Source organism: Protopterus annectens, chromosome 6.part0 (assembly GCF_019279795.1).
Source record: "Protopterus annectens isolate FY-2018-M chromosome 6.part0, PAN1.0, whole genome shotgun sequence".
Lineage (NCBI taxonomy): Eukaryota > Metazoa > Chordata > Ceratodontiformes > Protopteridae > Protopterus > Protopterus annectens.
The window spans coordinates 1892350398-1892373176 of NC_056737.1; the positions used below are offsets into that span (position 1 = coordinate 1892350398).

Below are 22779 nucleotides of genomic sequence, written 5' to 3' on the forward strand. Positions count from 1 at the left end.
AAGATCTGCATCCAAAATCCTAGTCTCTCCTTGGTTCTTGAGCTTCCTCCATATTTCATCATCTCCTCTTTCCACTTTGAACTACAGTTCTCTGCTTATGCTATGCATAGGTGCTTTAACTGTGCTTTTCTGAAATATCCCTTCAAATTGGTTAAACCCAATCTGCCCTGTTCTACTGGAAGTATAAGCTTATCCCACTTGATGCTTGCCATCTTCCGTTCCCAGATAAAATCCTTCAGCCCTTTATTAATTTGCATCGACTTCTTCTCCTCTGATTGATAAAAATATGCCCGGCCTGTGTATAAGACTTCTTCTTTCGGCTGCTCCCGTTAGGGGACGCCAGAGCAGAATAACTGTTTCCATTTCTTCCTGTCCTCTGCCTGTGTATAAGACTAAAGGGACTAAAAACTATTTAACCACTTTTATTTTACTATCAATATCCATATAACAGAGCTTCAATTTTCTCAGTTTTTGTATTACCTTTTGTTTAGTCTCGTCCCACATATCATTAGCTGTCACACCAGAATCATTATTAATCCATACTCCTAAATACTTACTTTATTATGTCTCCATAAGTACAGATATTGCTGGACCAATTTTTATGTGGGTACATAATTTACCACTATTGCCTTTGTTTTAGCTTCATTAATTTTGTATCCCAAAAAGATTTGAAACTATCTCAATATGTTCCACAGCCGTGTAATGACCCTTTCTGGTTTTGTCAGGTATAAAATAATGTCATCTGCAAATAGAGAGAGTTTTCATGACTACCATACTAATTATATCCTTGAATTTCTGTGTCCCTTATTTTCTTTGCCAATCGTTCTAAATATGATGCAAATAACAAAGGAGAGAGAGGACACCCCTGACTGGTTCTTCCTCCCAAGCAGAGATGATCAGAGAAGACCTCACCCACTTTAATTTTTGCCTCTGATCCCTCATATAAAAACAACACCTGTGTAACTTGGTAAGCTGGTCCCATAAGTGTCCTATTTATTAAATAAATGTTCTTCCTAAGGGACATTTCAAAGGTTTTCCAAAAGTTAATTGTGTCTTTCATTTCAGAAATCACATCCTTACATTGTCCCACAACACCTTCCCATCCAGCAAAAAGAACAGCGTAAAGCTTTCATTTCCAATAAATTTAAATATATACCTGTTTTCCTGATGTCCAACCCAAATCCTTTACATTTTCCCTGTTTTTTTGTAATCCTGATTTTGCTATAGTCCTTTCCATTTCCCCAAATAAGTATGTCAGCAACAGATTATTTTGAGAAACTAGTATTAAATCATCTGCATAAACTAAAAATCATGAAATATATACCCCTTAGCCAACTCCCATTGTCCAACTAAAAAATTAACAGCCATGTACTTAATTACTGTATTTATCATTAAGAAAAAAGAATGACACTTAACAGGCATCCTTGCCTAATGGTCCAATGCACTTTAATATGAATACCTTCCCAGCCATTTAACAATGACACAGTTGTCTTATTGTATACTGTCTGTATCAATTGCCACATCTTGATAACAAAACCATACAATCATAATATTTATCATATTTCTCTAAGCCATCAGTCATTTATCATATCACATACCAATAATTACCCACTCTCTTCTTGCCTGCATTTCATATACTACATGTTTAATTAACAATGAGTCATTTAATTTATATTCCTAACACAGCATATATTTTGTGTTATTATTTACCTCCTATAACCTTCTCTTATTTTATGACTAAGACTTCCTCCATGATTTTGTACTCTGCATTACATAATACAATAGATTTTCAATGTTTGCAATCCCATTTATCACCCTTTCTTCCATAAAAAAAATTACGACAATGAGTACTATGTGATCATAACCTCTAAAGTGAAACACTCTTTGAAACCATCCAAACTTACAACTGTTTGTCCATCACTCATAAACACACACACACACACACACACACACACACACACACACACACACACACACACACACACACACACACACACACACACACACACAAAATTTATTCCATCTTCCACTGCACAGTTATCTTTAGCTACATGTCCTAATACCATTTTAGGCTCATCTAACTCCATTTTCTTATATTTGTTTTAAATTTACATCTGCCTTAACACTGGAATTTCCGTGGATTCCCATAAATTCCCCATATATTTTTTGTAATAGTCATAATATTTTGCTTAATCTTTCTTTTATTATAAAGGGCTACCCTCCGAATCAATATTCGAACCACCGAAACAGCACAATATGATATTCCACAAATGTATCAGCCACTCGTTAGTTCAAATAAAAATTATATTTAATGGACAGATGTAGACATAAAAACTGAACTGGGATTGAGCGTGCTTTCATCTATCTCATAAAGACTTCATCAGAAAGGGATTCTGATGAAGTCTTTATGAGATAGATGAAAGCGCGCTCAATCCCAGTTCAGTTTTTATGTCTACGTCTGTCCATTAAATATAATTTTTATTTGAACTAACGAGTGGCTGATACATTTGTGGAATATCATATTGTGCTGTTTCGGAGGTTCGAATATTGATTCGGAGGGTAACCCTTTATGGTAAAGCCAGCGGAGGTGTTTTTGGTTCTGTTGTGTACTTTCTGAGGAGAAGAAGTGGTGGAGTTGGTTAATCTTTCTTTTATTCCTAGTGTCGTCAAGCAGCTATAAATTGTATTTTCCCATCTCTTAACCCACCCTGCCAGAAAAGGTAATAACTCCACTTTTTTTCCTGAAAAATATATCATCTCAGTTTATACAGTAACATCTGTACTCAATTTTTTTTCATAAATGCCTCTTTCTCTCCTTAGACAATCTTCACTATTTGTACATGCTGAATAGTCAAATCTGAAGTAACAATCTATAAATATATTTCTCTCTGAGATTGCATTCATTTTCATACAATATACATTCTTTTCTATATTTGTCTTTATATACTATCTACCCGTCAGTAAATGACATATAAAAATCTTTCATAAATAAATGTTTTCCCTATAATGACTTCAGCTTGTTCTAAATTTTCTCCTCCACCCATTTTCTTGTTAGTTTTTTAAGTTCTTCATAACTGCAAAACTCCCTTTTTCATTACCAGAACTCACCCCCCACACACACACACACACACATACACACACACACACACACACACACACACACACACACACACACACACACACACACACACACAGAAAACAATGATTAAAGAAGTCACAGCACTCTCCTCTGTAAAATGTATCCTGATCTAATTGCAAATAACCTATCATTAAAAACTGCTTGCCAGTTTTGGCATATTTGGCTATCTTGTCTTGTATGTTTTATAGTATAATGAAAGTCACCTGCTTTCACATTTGGTATATTCATTACTATATATGGCCTCATCTCCTCCAATAATTGGAATCTGTCCTCACATTTTGTACTTGCAAATTATTCTAACTACAGTGGGTCTAACCATTACATCCACCCTAACCCCCACACCTATTTATATTATTACAAATCTTTAATTGTTACTGTATGGTGCTTTTAAATGAAAGCAATACATGAAGAGGTCTCAGTCCCAACCATCCAAAGAATGCCCCCACCCCCTCTTTACCAAATTCCTCTCATGTCCAAAGAGAATAATGCCCGGTGTCCAGACAAATTAAAAACTCATAATTTTAGCCTCTGCAATACTGTAATTGATTATCAGTTACACTCAATGTTATAGACATTTAAAGATAAAATCGAAAAAATAATTATTGCTTCTTATGTTATTCTTTCTACCCACGCCACTGAGTTTTCATTTTCATTTGCAAACTCTGCTAGCTATAGTATCACTTTTATCTTCCTTTGCTTCTTCTGTCTCCCCACTGCTAACATTCCCCTCTTCCTCAGTTTTTGCATGGTCTTGTTTAATTTATCTGCCTTCCCCTTCAAATTCTTCTACAGCGTTATTTAATACTTGACTGATATTTGTTTCTGCCTGTAAACACACTAATTTTACTTTGTTTTTCTACTTCAGATGCAGCCCTACAGGCATCTTACTTATGATCTGTTTGAGCCCCCTCTGGCTGCTCTTTCCACTGTATTACAGGATAACGTTCCTCTTTCCCTAACAATCAAACAACATTTGTCCTAGAGACAGTAAGTCCAAAAAGAACCAGACAAAACCAGATAAATAAAACCACAAACCAGTGACCCAATAAAATGAAGATTTATTCATTCTCTGACGTCTCGGCTAGTTTGCCTTCAAGGAGATTCTTCCTTGAAGGCAAACTAGCCGAAACATCAGAGAACGAGTAAATCTTCATTTTATTGGGTCACTGGTTTGTGGTTTTATTTATTTATTTTTTGATTCCTGTGTTTTTTTTTAAAACCAGATAACTCTGCTGTAAACTAAAGTAATAACAAAAATCCAAATGGCAGCATTGGGGGTTGGGAGGATGGCCTAATGGTTAAGGTGTTTGCCTTACAAACACAAGATACAGGGTTTGAATCTCACAGGGGATAACTGGCTATGCTTAAAATGGCTCACAAGGGCAGTTAGCCTAGTACTAAGCTATGAACCTATGAACCAAATCCAGGTTTATTATATAACAGAATAAATGTAAGCACTTTCACAGTGCTAAGCACTGCTTCATCAGATGTATAAAGTTAAATGGAGAATACCTTGTATATGCTGAAAACCACTGCTTCCCCCTTTATCAATTAAGACACCTGTTGTTAATCAATATTAACAAAAGTTCACATTTAAAGCAACACACACAAGTATAAACCATTCAAGATACGCAAAATACAATTAAAATACTGGCATCAGTAAAAGTACATAGAAAAAAAACATCATAAAAATAAAAAATAAATAATAAAAATCATCCTTTGAATGTATACAAGAGAAAACATTATGTGAGCATATAAAACCATAAAAATAATAAAAAAATATAACAGTATATATGCACATACTACATAACACTGTCACCTACCATATCGCTAGTGAACCTACATCCAGGTATCTCAGATTACCTGACAACCCATGTAAATCTTCTAATGGATACTGACCTCAAGGCCTTGCTTCCAAATGCTAGGCACCATTAAAACTAACTTTCTCATAAAAACACTGTATCTTTGTTCTATTTGACATGCCTAATGGTTCTGCCTTTGCCTATGGGTACTACCTGCAGGTCAGTTCCTTGTGATGCTATATTACAATACACACATACATATATATATAGATATAACATAACACCAAGCACACAGACACACACACATGCAAATATGCATACATACATACATATAAACATATTGTTTCCACCATGTTTGTGAGTAATTTTTCATTGGGTTTGAGTTCATCACACAAAATTCATTGATACCCAGTTCAGTGAGATCCCAGTTCCTCAAATCCTAGCATGAGGAAGATAAGACTTATGTGTGTGTGTGTGTGCGTGTGTGTGTGTGTGTGTGTGTGTGTGTGTGTGTGTGTGTGTGTGTGTGTGTGTGTGTGTGTGTGTGTGTGTGTGTGTGTGTGTGAAACGATAAGCCATCATGAATTAGAGAGAAGTTACTGTAAGCCCACAACTTGATATTTTTTCACCAGTTGTTCTTTACAAGGAACAAGATGCTACAGAAAATACAGGTACCTGTCTTACTCAGCTAAAGATTCTAGCCAAAAACTTGGTTACTGGATAAGAAAATATTAAACAGAGAGCAGGCTACTAAGAGAAAGAGAACTGTGTTTAGGTTAAGGGCAAGGGAAATGCTTAAATTTGGCCAGGTCTTAACCCCAAGTACATTAGATATGGCCATGCCAACCACCTTTTCTTGTATTCAAGTCTGAAAACAGGGAACGCTAATGGCCATGTAGACAGTAATGTGAACTGACCCCACCCATGGAAATAAAGAATGTTTCTTAATTCAGATGATCTGCCCATTGAGACTGTGTGCATAATTTCTTCAATGAGCACAAAAATGCAAGAGCTGTACCAATGCAAAGTCAGTGAACTGAAAGGCTATGCAAAATTGATATATTTATCTTATCACATTTACAGTAGATAGAAGGGCTCATTTTACAATCATTATAGAAAGGCCATTTAATCAACTGGGCACTGTAAATTCACTGTGCCAGTCCAACATCTCATTGATGAATAGGTCTGGACATAAACTGAAACCAATGAAGCCACTGTGCCAAATTAGTGTGTACTGTGTGTATAAAACAAAGAGTACATCTTAATACTTCAGGTTGTGTCAGTCTGGCAACCTAATTGGTTAAGAAAGTCTGAGTGTTAACTAATGGATATGAGTCAGTGAATTCACACTGTGCTGCTAGAGAAGCTATGCAGTAGAAAGTGTAGTGCTATCAGAGATAATGATATTCAGGGTCCAAGTGACTGGTTTTCATGGCTTCAGTCAATGATTTACGTGTATGTAGTGGTGATATATACATTCATGCAATACAGAGTGTAAAGCATCATGGAATAAGCCACATGCTCTGATGTGCACTCATAAAACACTGTCATAAATTTATTAGTGAACACTGAAAACACAATGTAATTTAGTTTTATGTACTAGATTTAAATCCAACAGCGCTGCTGGTAACAATATGTACTCCAATTGCATCTCTAACAATAGGAATTAAATTCCTTTCTCACTTAAACAAATGAACTCCCTCTTGTTTCTGTACTAAACCTAAGATATCCAAGTGACCTAATGTCCACAATAATTTTTTTATTTAATTATCACTTGGAATATTTAATAGAATGCCTCCTTCATAAGTGAGACCACTTTTCTCAGCTCTTTATCCCTGTCTTTCTGTACTCTACTATCTACTTTTCTCCTATTTGAATTCTCCCCTCATCTTATCACATTTCTTCCCCTTCTCTTAATATGCTTTACTGTTATTCCTATCTCTATTAATCTTAACTTTGTATTGTTTTCACTTCAAAATAATCACGTTCTTCATTTTTATCTAATATAGTAATATATATTTACTATACCTTAAGTAATGTAATGTTGTTCTCAGTTTCTGCAGATGTCTATGTTCTTTTTCATTTTAAGTATTTATATTTCAGGACTTTAGCATACTATAGCACTGATTTTATACTTACCTTTTACATACTAGTGCTATTAACTTAGAACTTCTCAAAACATTTCCTGCTGTAGGTGGGACTGAATCAAAATTAAGGATGCTCCTAGAAATTGATTCACTTGAGAAGTAATGTACCAGCACATTACATCTTCACTAACATATCCTCAATGAAATGATAATGAATTCAGAGAGTTATTCAAAAAGAGAAGAACATCAAATAGAAATGTGTTTCCATCTCAAAGCAGGACTGTTATCCTGCACTCCTAAATACACAAACACTTGACTTCAATGCACAGGACTTCTGCCTTCACAAATGTTGATGGGAAGGAAAATGAGAACAAAGTTCCTGGCATCTTCAGTTCTACTTTAATCAGAAGAGATACCAAATGTCCAATCAACATGACAAGCTGTTCAGCAGGGACAGTAGTACTACTATGCCCTATCAGTTAGGACCATCCTTTCCTTTGGAAATATATTTGAAAGTTAATTCAGTTACAAAGACAAATTAGTTTGCATATACTCATGGCAGTAGTTCTGAATACTCACACTTGCACTTCAGAGGAAGCCAGGCATAATGGAGAATTTCCGATTGTGCCATTATATATATGCTTGTATGTGGTACATTTATCTGACTGCAAGAAAAAAAGAAATTGGACATCTATTGAGCAATAAATTTAAGATAGTTACTGCAAGAATACTGTGGAATTCTAACAGTAATGTAATACTTGGAAATTCAAAATATGGGATTTGCCTTCGCTATATTTGTAAAAATTATTAACATTAGTTTCAGCCCTTTGAAACAGTTTCTTGTACTCAAATATGCCCATTCCAACGTGTTACACCTACTCTGACTGTGAAGAGATGACATAATAAGTCTGCAACAAAAGCTGCAGTGAGTTTATTCAAATATATCTAATATGCCTACATCCCCCCTCTGTTACACACAGTGCGACACCGTCAATGTAATGCCATGCTAGATCAATGGCTAACTGTGATCAAATGAGAGCAGGGTCAATCACTTTCATCCAAAAACCGATTCCATATCCACCAGTTATAACCCACTTTACTGATTGCTCGTACCTTTTACAATGGTAGCATTAATGAATTTCAACTTTTTTTAATCAAATAGACAATAGCCCTTCTCTGGCATTATTAGAGAGATTGATACACATAAATGTTCTAAGCCTTATCACTGAAGTAGTAATTTCATTCAGGTTCTAGAAGTAGAAGCAGAAACCTTGCCCTACTAAGCTCCTCTTCTTCTTAATATCTGATGGGGAACAGTCGACATTGCACAATGCAACAGTCTTACCACTTCTGTGTATTACACTGAATTGTCTCCAGTATGAAACCATGGAAATAAAGATTGAGTGAGACAGAGAGAGAAGTAACAAATCCAAAATATTCCAACTTTAAATGCAAATAACCAAAGCAGGGTAATAACCAATTTAAAGTCAAAACTCTGTGTGGTTAAGAATTGTGAATGGTTTGATTTTAAAACTGAAGGGTTTTCCTTTATTGAGAAGCCAGTCATTGCTTCAGACTACTTACCTCAAAATTTGTCAAAGCCAAGCATTAAATCTCCAGTACAAATGATAATACCTCACCACTAAAGAAGGACTATGTATAACCATTGTAATTTTTCAGTGTATAAGAAGCTGACTCTACAGTATAAATGTTTTGTCCTTGGCTATGCCACAGATTACCCAAACTTGTTTAGTGGACCTGGAAACTGCTGTAATCATCAAGTGAGGTAACAGCTGAGCAGGTGGTACCTTGTCATTTATCCTGATGGAAGGGCACTAACAGAATGGAGTGTCATCTGAGGGAGAACATGGATGTGTAGGTCTATATGAATGGAGACTTGAGAGATGTGACTCTTTGTAAGGATTAATATAGTGAGCATTGCTTTGTGTCCAGCAGCTATCAGGGGAAATGAAACTAGCTGCATCATCCCATAACCTTGTAAGGTAATGCCCATGTACCAAAGCCCTCAGGCCTCCTCCTACCTATCTATCTTCAGATGCTAGTGTATGTTGTAGAATGTATAGGTCCAAGTGCTTAAACAGGTATGAGTGAAGATGACCAAAATGGTTTTAGAATGTGAACTTGATACACCACATTGCTCTGTTTCTGTAACTGTTTTCCATACATCTGAGAAAAATTAATCTCAATAATGTCAATTCCAGATGGTCAAAACAACTGACTGGTAAAGCTAGGATGTACAAGTATAGTTCAAAGCATGTTAGGTGGAATATTTAAGCACTGACATTACAGAAACTGCAGGTGTTGTGTAACATACTTCTTTGTATTAACTCTCTTACAGACACATCACTGCACATCATATTATGAATAAAACTAACTTCAGTCTGAGTCTGTGCATCTGACTCATGTCTAATTCATTCCATTATTATCTCAGAGGATTTCCAAGTTTATTTTTGAATTGTGTTGGGGGGGGGGGGGGGGCAGCAAAATAAAAATCAATGGTGAATAATTCAGTTATTAAATTTCATAGAGAAATGTGACTTCTATACTGAAATAGGCAATAAGAATCAAATACAAACTGCAAGAATTAAAAGAGAGTTGACAACCTACACACCACATTTTAGTACACCACTGTCACTACCACAGGTGGTCAAGAATTGCTGCTTGTTAGTAGTGAGGGTCACTACAAGTTAATCAGTTCAAGAAAACAGCTAAATCTCATGTCAGATAGAAAGGATTGTAACCTGCCATCAGCAAAACATTGCATGTGTGGAAACATTTATAAATTGGCAAAGACTTTATGACAAAGAAACACACATACAGTTTTTAATGAAATAGTCTCATTGTTTGCATGACAATGCTGATTACACAGAAAACAGGAATTATGTGGCTGATATAATGGTGTATGATATACACGATAACTCAGAGATCAAATGTACCCCAGAATTCTGATTAGCACCAATACATGCAGAGAGTTTTGCCTAGTGTACTTTACCAGATGTAGCTGTTTCCTTTCCAGTTCAGAAAGCCTATTCATCATTGTTGCGCAGACCAACCAACTCAACTCAGAAGATACGAATAACAGTAATACAATTAATTTAGAACCAATTTAAGCAATCACTCTTACAGTCAGCATTGACAAAAAAAAACACAATGTAAACATAATGGGAGCAGAATCATGTCTGAAAAGGAGTATTCATCCTAAGTGCTTTCTAAATATTTAAATATTTACCATTGTCTATGTCCTGAAGAAAAGTTTTGATTATTTTGTACAATATCCAGTTAACTAGAGAGTACCATCCTGGATGGACCTAAAACAAACAACACCCTGAAAGAACCAGCTCCATTTTCTCACACCCTCAGGCTTATTTTTTTTAAAAAAAACTATATACTGAACAAATGGAATGGCTAAGTACCAATTTAAAAAGAACATTGAAATTGTGATGTTGGGTGTCAACTAAGCACAGTGCTTAAGCAACATGAATCAATTTACCTTTGTCTGCTGTATGATAATTATAAAATGACAATTTGCACTGGTGTCACAGACACATGAAATGAGTTAGCAAAGAACATAACTGAACTTCTGGTAGTGAGGGACTGCCTATTTCATACACGCAGTGATACACATTCAACTTGTGTAAGTGTGTAACAAATATAACACTAGATGAGCAGCAAACATAATAAAAATAATTTTGTAACTACTATAACTGAAAGGCTTTAGGACCTATATAAAGCAAAGGTATTCAAATGCTAAGGAAATTTATATCTATGCTTTAGTAGTTTCTTTGCATAGTATAACAGTGCACATCTGCTTGCTGTCCCTAAGGTTTATCAGCATTATGTCAAAAATCTCGATTAAGCTTGTGCACATAGTTCACAAAGTCAATTCAACGTATTCCATTTGGTCTTATAACTGACAAAGTTTGATTGTGAGCTCTTCCGATTGTCTGACAACAATTACACTGCTCTCAAAATTTGCAAAATTCTTGCAGGTATGCTTTCATACAAAAAATTACAGAGTGAAAACTGAGAGTAGATTGTGTTAGGATAGATCAAGTTACTTTTCAGCAAACCAGAGCCCCACAAGCATTGTAGTGCTGAATGAGTTCAAGTCTAATGGCATTTATTTTCTGTACTGCCTTACTTAAATAAATCAACTCAAAGGCTGCAGAACCACAGGTCAAAACATACTATTTGTAGGTGTGAGCCCATTTAATACAATATGAGAAATAAAATTAATGGCGAACACAAGCATACTGCAAACATTCATTTCAATGTCATGTCACACAAACAAACTTCAAACATTCATTTAAACATTATATCACGCAAACAGCATCAGTGATGCTCCATAGAAGTGGAATGTTTATACTTGTTTTCAGAGATGCGCCTTTCAAAACCCAGTTATGAACAACAGGCTGACAATGACCATGATACTCAGATTATGAGTTAATTGTTATGGATAAGAAGACATATCAAATGGCATATTATGTCATCATGACAATTCCTTCAAGCAATTACAAATGAGATAAAAAATATAAATTGTTCTTTGGCATATGGCATTTTACTTCAGAAACCACTATACTAGACAGTAATGGCATTTTGAACATGATATTTTATCATTCTACATGTATCACTTTAAATAAAAGGTCCTCTTTTGGTAAGGTACTCTTTACCTGTACCATGTGTATTAATCATTCATGCATCTGTACTGATACTTTGTGCTATTTAAGTAAGCCATACCCTTCAGAAATGTTTTAAGCTCCCTACTTTATTAAATACATTGTTCTGTAACAAAACAGTCAGTAAAATTCTTTTCTTAGGTAAGCCTTGATTTCAATTAAATAACTATTATTTTTTTGTACAAATTATCTTTATTAAATCCTACATATTCAGATAAAAAAGAAATAAAACAAATGTGGACGTATCAATGTCACAGCAGTGAATGACAATCTAAAGCAGTCAGTCTAAGTGGGTAGCTTGAACTAACCATAACCAACCCCCCCCCCAAAAAAAAAATAACATTACATGACAATAAATTCACACAGACATTCCTTAACCAGTTCCAAAAAATAAACTACATTGAATCAACTGACTCTGCAATTAGCTCATGGGAATGATAAATAAAAGTACTCCAGTTCTCACTACATTCTTTCATACAAATACTGCCACATCAGCAGGTCTTGAGTCTATAACAGACCTTCTGCAGTACTGACAACCAACCCCAAGAAGAAATTTCCAATAAGAAAATCAAACTGGCAAAAAATTAGCTATCACAGTATAAATGCAAAAAAAATTCAGTTTTGCCCATCTGATAATTAAGCCTTGAAATACAAAAAAGCCAGAAATGATAATCCTCTTTCATTGGCACATTCATTCTAAGAGCCTACTCTGATCCTTGAATAAGTTTACACCATTTACATGCAACTTTTGGACATGCAACAAAAATGTGGAGATAGTGGGCATTCTCCTGGTGACAATGATGATACTAGCAATTATGCAGTTACAGTACTTGTCCCTGAATGTTACCGGAAGAATAAACACGGCATTCCACTTAGCATATCAGCTAAAAAGGAATTACGATTGTCCAACACCATATGATAAATTGATTTGAACGTCAGGAGGGAATCTTCTGCATAAAGCTCTGAAAAAATTAACAGTGCAATAACCAAATCGTTGTGAACTAACCTTTGTGTCTTGGTCAGCTTTAATAAGCAATCCCTTAACCACTTAAACCACAAGGACAAGAACCAAGAATAATAAAGGAAGTAGACGTAAACAGCCAAACTCCACAGGTATGAGAAGTAAAATTTATTGAGCACTTTCGTCTCCAATACAAGACTTCTTCAGAATAAATTAACAGAGCACAAACTTCCCTATATATACACACAACCTCCTGCACAAGAATTAATTAAACGCTAATCAAGTCCCCACCCTTAATTAATACAAATTACATAAAACAAAATCCTGACCGACACTCATGATAACACTTCATAAAAACTAAAATGTATTCACACTAATAAGATTTAGACCTGAAGAATAATAATTTAGCCCATTATATTCATGAAAAAAAAACTTTATGTTGACATGCATTAAAGCTACTTAATGCAAAAAGCAGATTTTAATTTCAGTAAGGGACATAGTGTAATTATACTATTGAGTCCAGGATAGATGGAAGCATTCATTCTAACTTGCCATTTCATTTCTAAAAACTCAAGATAATCATCAGAGGAACCCCATCTTAACCCAAGGTCTTCATTATCAGTCACGCAAAACTTAAAGGTGTGGTTAGGATGGTCTTTAATATGCCTAAACAAGGCATTGTTTTCATTTTTGTTAAGAATGTCATAATTGTGCGGATACACTCTCTGCTTAATGGCCCTCTTGGTCTAACTCACATAGAACCCTTTGCAGAGCTAGCCCATAGCAACATAAACTACCCCCTTAGAATAACAAAAATATTTTTCGTTGGTTTTATCACCTCAATATGCGGAATTCTGACCTGTTTTGCTTGCAATGTAAACTTACACTGAGGGCACCTACTGCATTTAAAACAACCACCTTCCATAAAAGGTGTATGAACTCTTTCCAACATACCTTTAAATGAGGTCTCCTTCTTATATACAATAGTAGGAGTGTTACCCAAAACAGCAATTAACTCTTGTTCAAGTGTAAATACATTCCAGTGTTTGAAAACAATGTTACGGCTATCAAAAAAGTTTTTTGTAAATGGTAACACTAAAGCCCTCTCAAAGCTGTTAGCCTTTTCAAGGGAAACATTTTGTCGCATCCCATCTCTGTTACACAAAAGAATACAGTAAATGCCATCCCTTAACCAGATTTATTGCCACCAATAAGTAATGACCAGTGTGAACATGAATGTTATGTCCTCAAGGGATAGAAATGATCACCTTCCCGCATCCCAGACATATATTTTATACATTATGCCCACTGAAATCCAATGCTGCCAGAGGATGGGGAGGATTTCAAAGTTATTCAACAAACACAGTTGTAGGAAGTATCCTGGTCATCCTTCTTCTTCCAGTAATCCACTGATCACACCAAACATGCATGCACTCAGGATCCTATATTTTGTATCAAGCAGTGACCAATTTCCCAAATCTGTGCCTTATTCTCAGACACAAATAGAGAATTATCAATGGATTTTTCTGGCAGTAGGAGTTGACACAGATGGTGTGAGTAAAGATCTGATAAATCCATGCATAGCAACAAATTTAAATCCATAACAAGAACCATGAATTTTCAAGGGAATTATGTGTGTATGCTTCTGTGTGTTTATTTTTATATAATGGTATATTCACTTTAGTTGACAAATAAATAAGATTGATGGCAAGAACATTAACCACAAAAGGTTGGCAACACAAATGTTGATATGTTATCATGCATGTGCTGAGAAAGAACCGCAATGCATGCAACTTTCAGAAACAAAAACAAAAACAAAAAAACAACAAATAACATTGTTTTTTACCCCCCTCCCCCATCCCCTGCTAATTATATATCTCAGCTCTGAGATTGCACAGTCCAAGGGGAAATAGAATATTCCCCTACCTGGGGATTGCTAATCTAGTGCATTTGTTGACTAAATGTGGAATATTAAATAGATGTTGACCACCTAGCATTTCGACAAAATACAAAACTCACACACACACACACACACACACACACACACACACACACACACACACACACACACACACACACACACAAACATTGATAAAAATGGGATTATTACAAGGATAATAAGTCATAAGCATGATCACTTTGGAAGAAATTGTTTGGTGAGTTTCTGAACAATAAGTTTTCTATTTCTTTATGAGAATGTTAACAGTTATATAAATAATATGTTATTTTATTATTTTATGAGAATGTTATTGCTATAGTTTTTTCCTGTTAGAGGACTTTTTTCTTTGCTTCTATAGCTGGGGAGTGCATAGATCCTGGCACTCCTTAAAAGACGTGAGGAATGCCAGATCGGAGAATGAACCTCCTCTTTTTTTTGCTACTCTTGTTGAGGTGTGAAATGGACATTTTGCTTTTTCACTCCTTAGGTATAGTTGAGAATCACTAGACTGAAGACTGGACCTTATTTTTCCTCAACATAAGAATTGAGGGGCACCAGATTTGTGAGTGGCCCTGGGTGCTTGCTGAGCCAGCAACAAACCTGTATATATTAGTTTTTTTTTTTCAGTTTTAGTCTTTAGTTTTAAAATATGTCCGCCCTACCTGGTCTATTATTGGGCTTCTCTAGCAATATATTTAATGTATGGATTATCAAGTACAAACAGTTCAGACATTTCCATTTTGACCAAAGAGAGGTTAACTGTATTGGGAAACAGACTATGCCAACAGTTCTTGCAACTGTTTCAAACAGTGCAAATTGCTCTATATACACCAAAGAATCATTGTTTACTTTCAAGTTCTGTCAGCTTATTCAAAAAATGCAGCCCTGTGCTCAATAACAGGTTGATCATTACATTATAATTATTGTGCTATAATGACAATATATTCCATTTGGAATGAGGTATGTAGTGCAAACATATTAAACTCTGACAGACACAAACATGTCAGTGTTGCAGTTTGACTTCTCCTGGCTGAAGGGCTGCAATGATGGGGTTTTATTGTGCAGTGAACCATCTACTGTGGAATCATAACTTATGGCATTTTTATTACATGATGATGCTTTATTTGTTGACAAAAAGGAAGAGCACATCACTAAAGTACCAGGCAAGTATATTTCTATAGACTGTTCTAAAGAATTTTGCCATCATTTATTGATGTAACAATAGTGTCTATTTTGCAATGACTTGCATATTTTGTATCCAAATGCTATTTCAAACTATTGTAGATGAGAACAATAGTTCAAACAGAAGTGAATCAGCAGCCATCTTTAATGCTGCTGTTATACATGATATAGCATCTCAGTATGTCGTCTGCCCCTTAGTCAGATCTTATACTTCCAAACAGTGAGTAGCAACTTTCCTCCCAAACCTCCTCCTTGCTTTAAATTGAATTTCTACAAGTGTACTGGATGCAAGGAAGGCATCCATAAGAGCCATTCAATTCCTGCTTATAAGCCACTTCAAAAATATTTCATTATGGCTATAAATTTCAAGGAGGCACCCCTGGCAGGAACAAACCACTCTCATTGCTAACTGATACTTCAGCACTTTTAATGGCATTAAATCCTCTGATTTGTACTATCATATTTTCTCATGAACGGTAGACAAACATTGTTAAACATGATTTTAAAAACAATTACTTTAAACTAAAACATCCATATATGCATGTATTGTTTACATGGATTATACACAATTATATGACTACCCATTAATATTTGAAAATGAGCACGCTGATTAGCCAGTCCAACCAGCGTGCCCGTTGTAAATCCCAGAATATACCAACGGAAAAAGGTCCAATCCCCTGGACTTCTTTCTGTTCATATATTCCATAACTTTTATTTATTTATTTATTTATTTTTTAACAAAAAGTAAAAAAAAATCTATAGTCTTGACTCCGAACATGCCAGAGAGGCAGCATGGAGGAAATACAAAGAAAATCAGGTACGTTATTTAAAACTAAAGACATGTACCTGATTTTCTTTGCACTTCCTCCATTCTGTCTCTCTCTCTCTCCCTTACCCCTAAAGTAGCCGAAACTTTTTTAAAATAAAAGAAAAAAAAAAGAAAACAAAACAAAAGAAAAATGGAGCAACGGAGACTTTATTTTCTCCATTGCTTCCTTTTCAAAGCATTGATGTACTGGGTATGCATGGGAAGGCAAGTCCCATACACATGAGCAGTACATCAAAACAAGGCACCAGGATACAAACAGCCATGGAAGGACAGTACGGCACCATTATACAAAGACATTATTTAAGAAAAGTAAGGCTTTTTTCTTAAATAATGTCATTGTATAATAGCAATAACTGACTCCGTGGTTGTGGTATACTGAAATTTACCCATAGCTGGCTTTATTTAATCACTTGGGCTTTGCTTTTGTGATTAAACCACGCCAACCATGGGTACATCTTCAATATACCACATGTTGTTGGTTATTGCTTAAGTAGTTTTAATGTACCTCTAAATTATTTTATTACAATGACAGAGACCAGATGGAGATGCACTAACAATAAGAATTTGACATAGAGTTTATACAATTTATTTGAGTTAAAGCAACAGTGAATACGTAATGCAGACCATTCCCATACATTGAAATGTTGCATTTCCATGAGATCATATAAATGATAGCTTTATGCAGTCTGCCAAAGCAGCACATAATCACCACCTCAGATTCTTACTTTCTGTTTCTTTACATCAAGACTTTACTGTAGCTATTATGTCTTCTGAGATCCTGTCACAGAACAAAACTGTTATTTTCATTTTACACTATCATGCCATTTACAATATCTCACATTATTTACTTATTTTTGTTGTGTTTTGTAGCTGGGCAGGTATTCTGAGAAATGTCTATGCATTTTTAGACAGCACCAAAGAAAAATTCAAGTCAGCTACATATGTTACAATAACCACTGGTTGAGAAAATTGTTTAATCTTTGCACTTCCTACACGACCTATGAAGAATATTGCATAGCAATATCTGAAATGAACCACAACAGCCTTCTTATTTTGTTTCCTGTTGGGGTGCCACACCTCTCTTTTCCATAGATACCAGACATAGTTAAAAAACAAAAAGAAAAATCTAGCAAAGCTACACTTTCTACTCTCTGATTCCTTAAACATCTTGTATTAGAGGCAACATGGGATATATGCAAATTACCCTTTAAGGACATCAGGTGTTTCAGCTAAATGGCAATTCTGAATGCATAGGTACCAGACATAAAGAGAAGTTAAATAAGAAATACACATTAGAACTAAAAAGCTATGCACTGATATTATTTCAACTTAAACTTGGATTTAAAACATGAGACGTAATCACAAATAATGCATTATTCAAACATTATTCTCAGCTGCTAAAAAAATTGCAAAAGTCAACATATTCACAGGCCTGAAGATCAGGCACAATCATATTTAAAGGAGGAGGGTTACTCAGCAATATGTACAGGGGCAAAAACAAACTACAGAATTTCAACAAGAAAGACTTTGAGCGTCAAACTTACAGATGATAACCATTAAAGTAGAATCCACCGACAATCTAAAAAAAAATCACTAAAAATGAAAAACTGAAAAAAAGTGGAAAGCCTAAATTAGAAAAGAAATAGATTTACAACTTTTTAACACTAAGCTCTCAGAAACCTGTGGAAAAAGAAATGCCCTCTTCTTCAGGGTTTATTCTTTTGGAGTTAGAATCATTATGTAGCTGTACTCTGGGGGTATTGGAGAGACTCTCCCCTCCCTTGCAGAAACATTGTTTCTGTGACTTAATTTTGTTTGAAATGTGAAGCATGCATGAATTTGCATAATTAAATTTTATGTCAGTTTGGGTTCTTTCTCTGTATTTTCGTAGTCAGTCAAGTTCTTCTCATTATTGTCCATGGGAATCTTGTTTTGTATAGCATACTAGCTTGATAACTGTTTTACTAAGATGCTTAAATTCTGCATCTTTCTAATTTCTGTTCTCTATGATATTTCTTAGAAATGGTAGAACTTTTCTTTTAACTTCCTTGATAATAAAAAATGTTGCTGAACAGAAACTTGTCACATTTCTTATGTTGAAAGTATAAAAACAGAAGAAAAGCCAGTAGCTGGGATCCAGCAATCACGTTAATGTTTGTTGATACTAAGTGTTATAATCTAGCATTATACTGAGGAAATTATATAACAGATTAAAGTTTACCAAATGCTGATAATCATGCATATTGTTTAGAAAACTAAGAAAGCAATGTCATATACAAATATGTTTTAAGACAGACTATATTTCTTTGAGAATACTTGATAATATTTTATGCAATTTCTGCCATGCGCAGTGGCACAAAAATATAGATGCTGTATCTTCCTTCATTTAATGCCTTTACTTTAGACATCAAATTAGTCTAACGAGAGTTACACAAATTAAACTTATCAAACCCACTCTTAAGAATGACCTGAAGCTGAAGACTGCTCAGAACAAAGGAAAAGAATGACATACCTTGCTGTAGAATTTTCCCAAAATACTTGTTGTGGCTTGTACAGTTCCACCTTCGATACCTAAACTGGTACTGGCACTCGCGTACTCCAAGTTTGGCGCCTTTGGCTACCTCATTAATGATTTCAGGCTCTGTCTGACACAGTTCTGCCTGCCTCCCTGCTAAGCGCTTTGTCTTCCTGCATATACTGTTAGGGTCCATTACAAGGGGGCTTCCCACTGCCCTGTTGAGAAACAGACAGTAAACATGAGAAGATGACATCAACAAGACGTCTGACATTTAAAAATCAAAACACTTTGTACTGCAAAGTGTCAAAACTTAAATCATAAGCTATCAACATGTTACCATAAATTATGCCAAGCAGCTGCTGGCTCTTGTTAAATCTTAAGAAATTATTTTTTTGTAACATAAATCATCTTACATTTCAATATACTCCAACATGAGTTGTGGCTGTGAAAAAGTTTAATGACAGCATAATGTAACTGTATGCATATTTGCAATACTATACTTAAAGCTATATTGCTAGTTCAGGCAAGTCTTTAGAAAACTTACAAAACAGGGTCAATTCAGCAATCTAGATGCAAAAAAAAATCTTTAAATATATACATACATACACACATGCACTCAAAGATAAACAAAACTGTTTAACTTCAGGCACATCATCACAGTTTGTCAAGCCTATGTGCTGTTAGCACGTTGATATACGTATGTCATGATAACTGGTTTCAGTTATATTCCCAAAATCTGGCAGCTGACTTGTAAATCATAACTTGATAACATGATATTTTGAACAGGCATTTATTTGTTTGTTTGTAGGTTTACTTATTTGTTAGTTTGTTTCTGTGTATGTGTGAGTGTGTTTGATTGTTTGTTAGCTACTCGATTTGCTTACTGAAGCACTGCACTAATCCACAGGGGAATGATTTCAGATGGCTGAAATGCAGGGCACAGGATAACGCAGTATGCACACTTCAAACCACAATGAGCACTCTTTCTGTGGCAAAAGCCTAGAGTCCACAATATGCAATAAACTTATCCTTTACTGTAAGTATGTTTGCCTTAAGCTGTCTGAAAATTGTACTCGTAGACGTTATTTTAACTAAGCAGGACTGTTTCTTCTCCAAGCATAGCCATATTGCCAAAAGTAAGCTAATAAATCATCAGAATCCCTTACTCTCAACATTTATTCCAAGTGACTTTTCAACAGCTTCTGTCAACAACAAATAATCTTTCAACTAGTTTAGTTAAGGTCACCTCCACAACAAGCCCTGATGGGGCTTGTGAACTTCTTGGATCTTTATGAGTAATCTAAAATATGACCTATCGGGGTCACTGGAGTTACTATTCAACTGTAGACTGAAACAGGCTTCTTGGCATGGAAGACTGCAACAATAATCCCCCTTCATAGAGGCAGACTATCAACAAATCCAAGAAAGTGCAGACCCATTAGTCTGACTAGTCTTACATCAAAGCCATGGAAAAAGTTACCATGGAAATGATCAACTAAAATGTAGGAGACCTTCTCACACTGGACCCATCCCAGTCTGCCTACTGAACCTGGTGAACTTCATGGCAATGGAGGATGAGGGTAAAACAGTGCATACTGCCTACCTTGACCTGGCTAAGGCATTTAAATACAATACCCCACTCTGGCATTATTAACAAACTTGTGGAATTAGACATAAGCTCTTGTACAACATGCTGAATAGCCAGCTGGCTCACAGATGGACTCAGGAAGTTAAGACTGGTGAGACCACCTCCTCAAAGATACCAGTCAACCATGGAGTCCCCCCAAGGTTCTGTGATGGTCCTGCTCCTATTTGGCATCTACTTCACTGATGTCAAGGCCAATGTCAAAGGCCTCTGGCTGACCAAGTAATTTTGCAGATAATTGCAAACTGGGAGCAGTCATAGAATCCCCCGTCTCCAAGAAAATAACATCTTATAAAAGGGTCTAGCACAGCCAAATGACTGTTGCCAAAGCCATGGCTTACGATGACCACCCCAGGAAACAACATCATCAAATATATACCCCTAAGAGTTGACCTACTAATCAGGGATCTCGGAACACATGTAGACAGTAACCTGGCCTTCGATCAACATTCATCCAAGGTAGTAAGGACATCCTTCTATGTTGCTCAACTTATAAGTAAGTCCATGGCATCTAGGTCCAGGAAAATCACTGTATCAGTATATTCAACCCCCATCAGCCTCATCATTGAGTATTACATTCCGTTGGGTATGCACCTGACCAGACACATGCAGCAAATGGAACATCCACAAAGGTTCCTTACAAAAAGAATACAGGGCATAAATACAATGCCCAATGTGGATCACCTCCAAGCCCTGTTTCTGTAATCATTTTTCTGTAGACTACTGAGACTTAATTCATGCCTGCCATGCAAGGGATCCCTGGTGCCCACTGTAATGAACCTAATGCACATCTGCAAAACAAACAGCATCAGAACTACTACATCTGAAAAAAATTAATTTTGCTTATAATGTAAAGAGAACATGTTGGAGAGACAGATATGTATCTCAGAAAATTACCTTTCTCAACAGGCTCCCTATCCATGTAAAACAAAGACAATCTCTAACCCCATTTAAGTGTAACTTGGAACACTGGATGGAAAATTGAAAATTCACCTTTTGTTTGGTACCTATGTCTCTGAAGGACAGAGGTAGTCAGTAAAGTATGTCATAACCAACAATCACCCCTATATAAACATCTAAAACATAAAACCTGTCGGACACATTAGGGCTGCATGACTAGAATTTTAAAGGCCCTAGTGGTTTTCAGCCAAGTATACACCTATGAACGTACTGACCTATGAATCCTCAAATGCGCAACTCACTTCCAGGGTTGCTGCTTTTCTTTATATATTACAGAAATGGCAATTTAGTTCTCATTAATGACAATACATTCAACATTCAATTATCATTCTGACTTAGTGTGGACATTTTAAAGACCCTTAAAGATGCAATACCCATACTCATACCCATGGCGTTACAATATATAATTAAAATAAACAAATAAAACACATGCATTGTTTTGTGTCTGTGTGTGTGTGTCCATATATATACATACATATATATATATATATATATATATATATATATATATATATATACATACATATATATATATATATATATATATATATATATATATATATGTGTGTGTGTGGTTATACTTTAGAATCTTGAACAACCGAAATATCAAAATTCAGTTGCTTGAGTCCAAAGTATCAAAACAGCAGAATACTGAATGTTGAAATGTCGAATCCGCGGTTGTGGTGGTGCGTACGTGACGTGGGATTGCCTGTGTTTGTGATGTGAGGTGTGGTATGTGGATACAGCTGGCGATTCAGGTAAGTGATGTTTTTGTAATGGTATTGGATAGGGATTTTAGTGTGTGAGAGTGTGTTTGGAGTTTTTAGGTGTGGGTCAGGGTAGGTAAGAGTGTGAGTGTGTAAGTGTTGAGAGTGGTGGTATTTGTACATATGTGATGCATGTTTGTGCAAGGGGAGTGTAGAATGTGTAGTGGTGGGTTTTGTGTGTCTGTGGTTTTAGTGCAACCTCACAGTTAGTATATATAAGTCATGGGGGGTGGGGAGTGCGGCCCCCCCAACA

The 22779-nt window shown here is 35.6% G+C and overlaps 1 protein-coding gene across 1 annotated transcript in view; it reads right to left on the bottom strand.

The window, feature by feature from the left end:
* WNT6 (Wnt family member 6) overlaps positions 1–22779 on the bottom strand; it is a 1614901-nt gene that overhangs the window by 1366827 nt on the left and 225295 nt on the right. The window contains exon 2 of the mRNA XM_044075215.1: positions 19149–19369. Within this exon, the coding sequence (XP_043931150.1) occupies positions 19149–19369 (221 nt within the window). The remainder of the gene's footprint in view (positions 1–19148; positions 19370–22779) is intronic.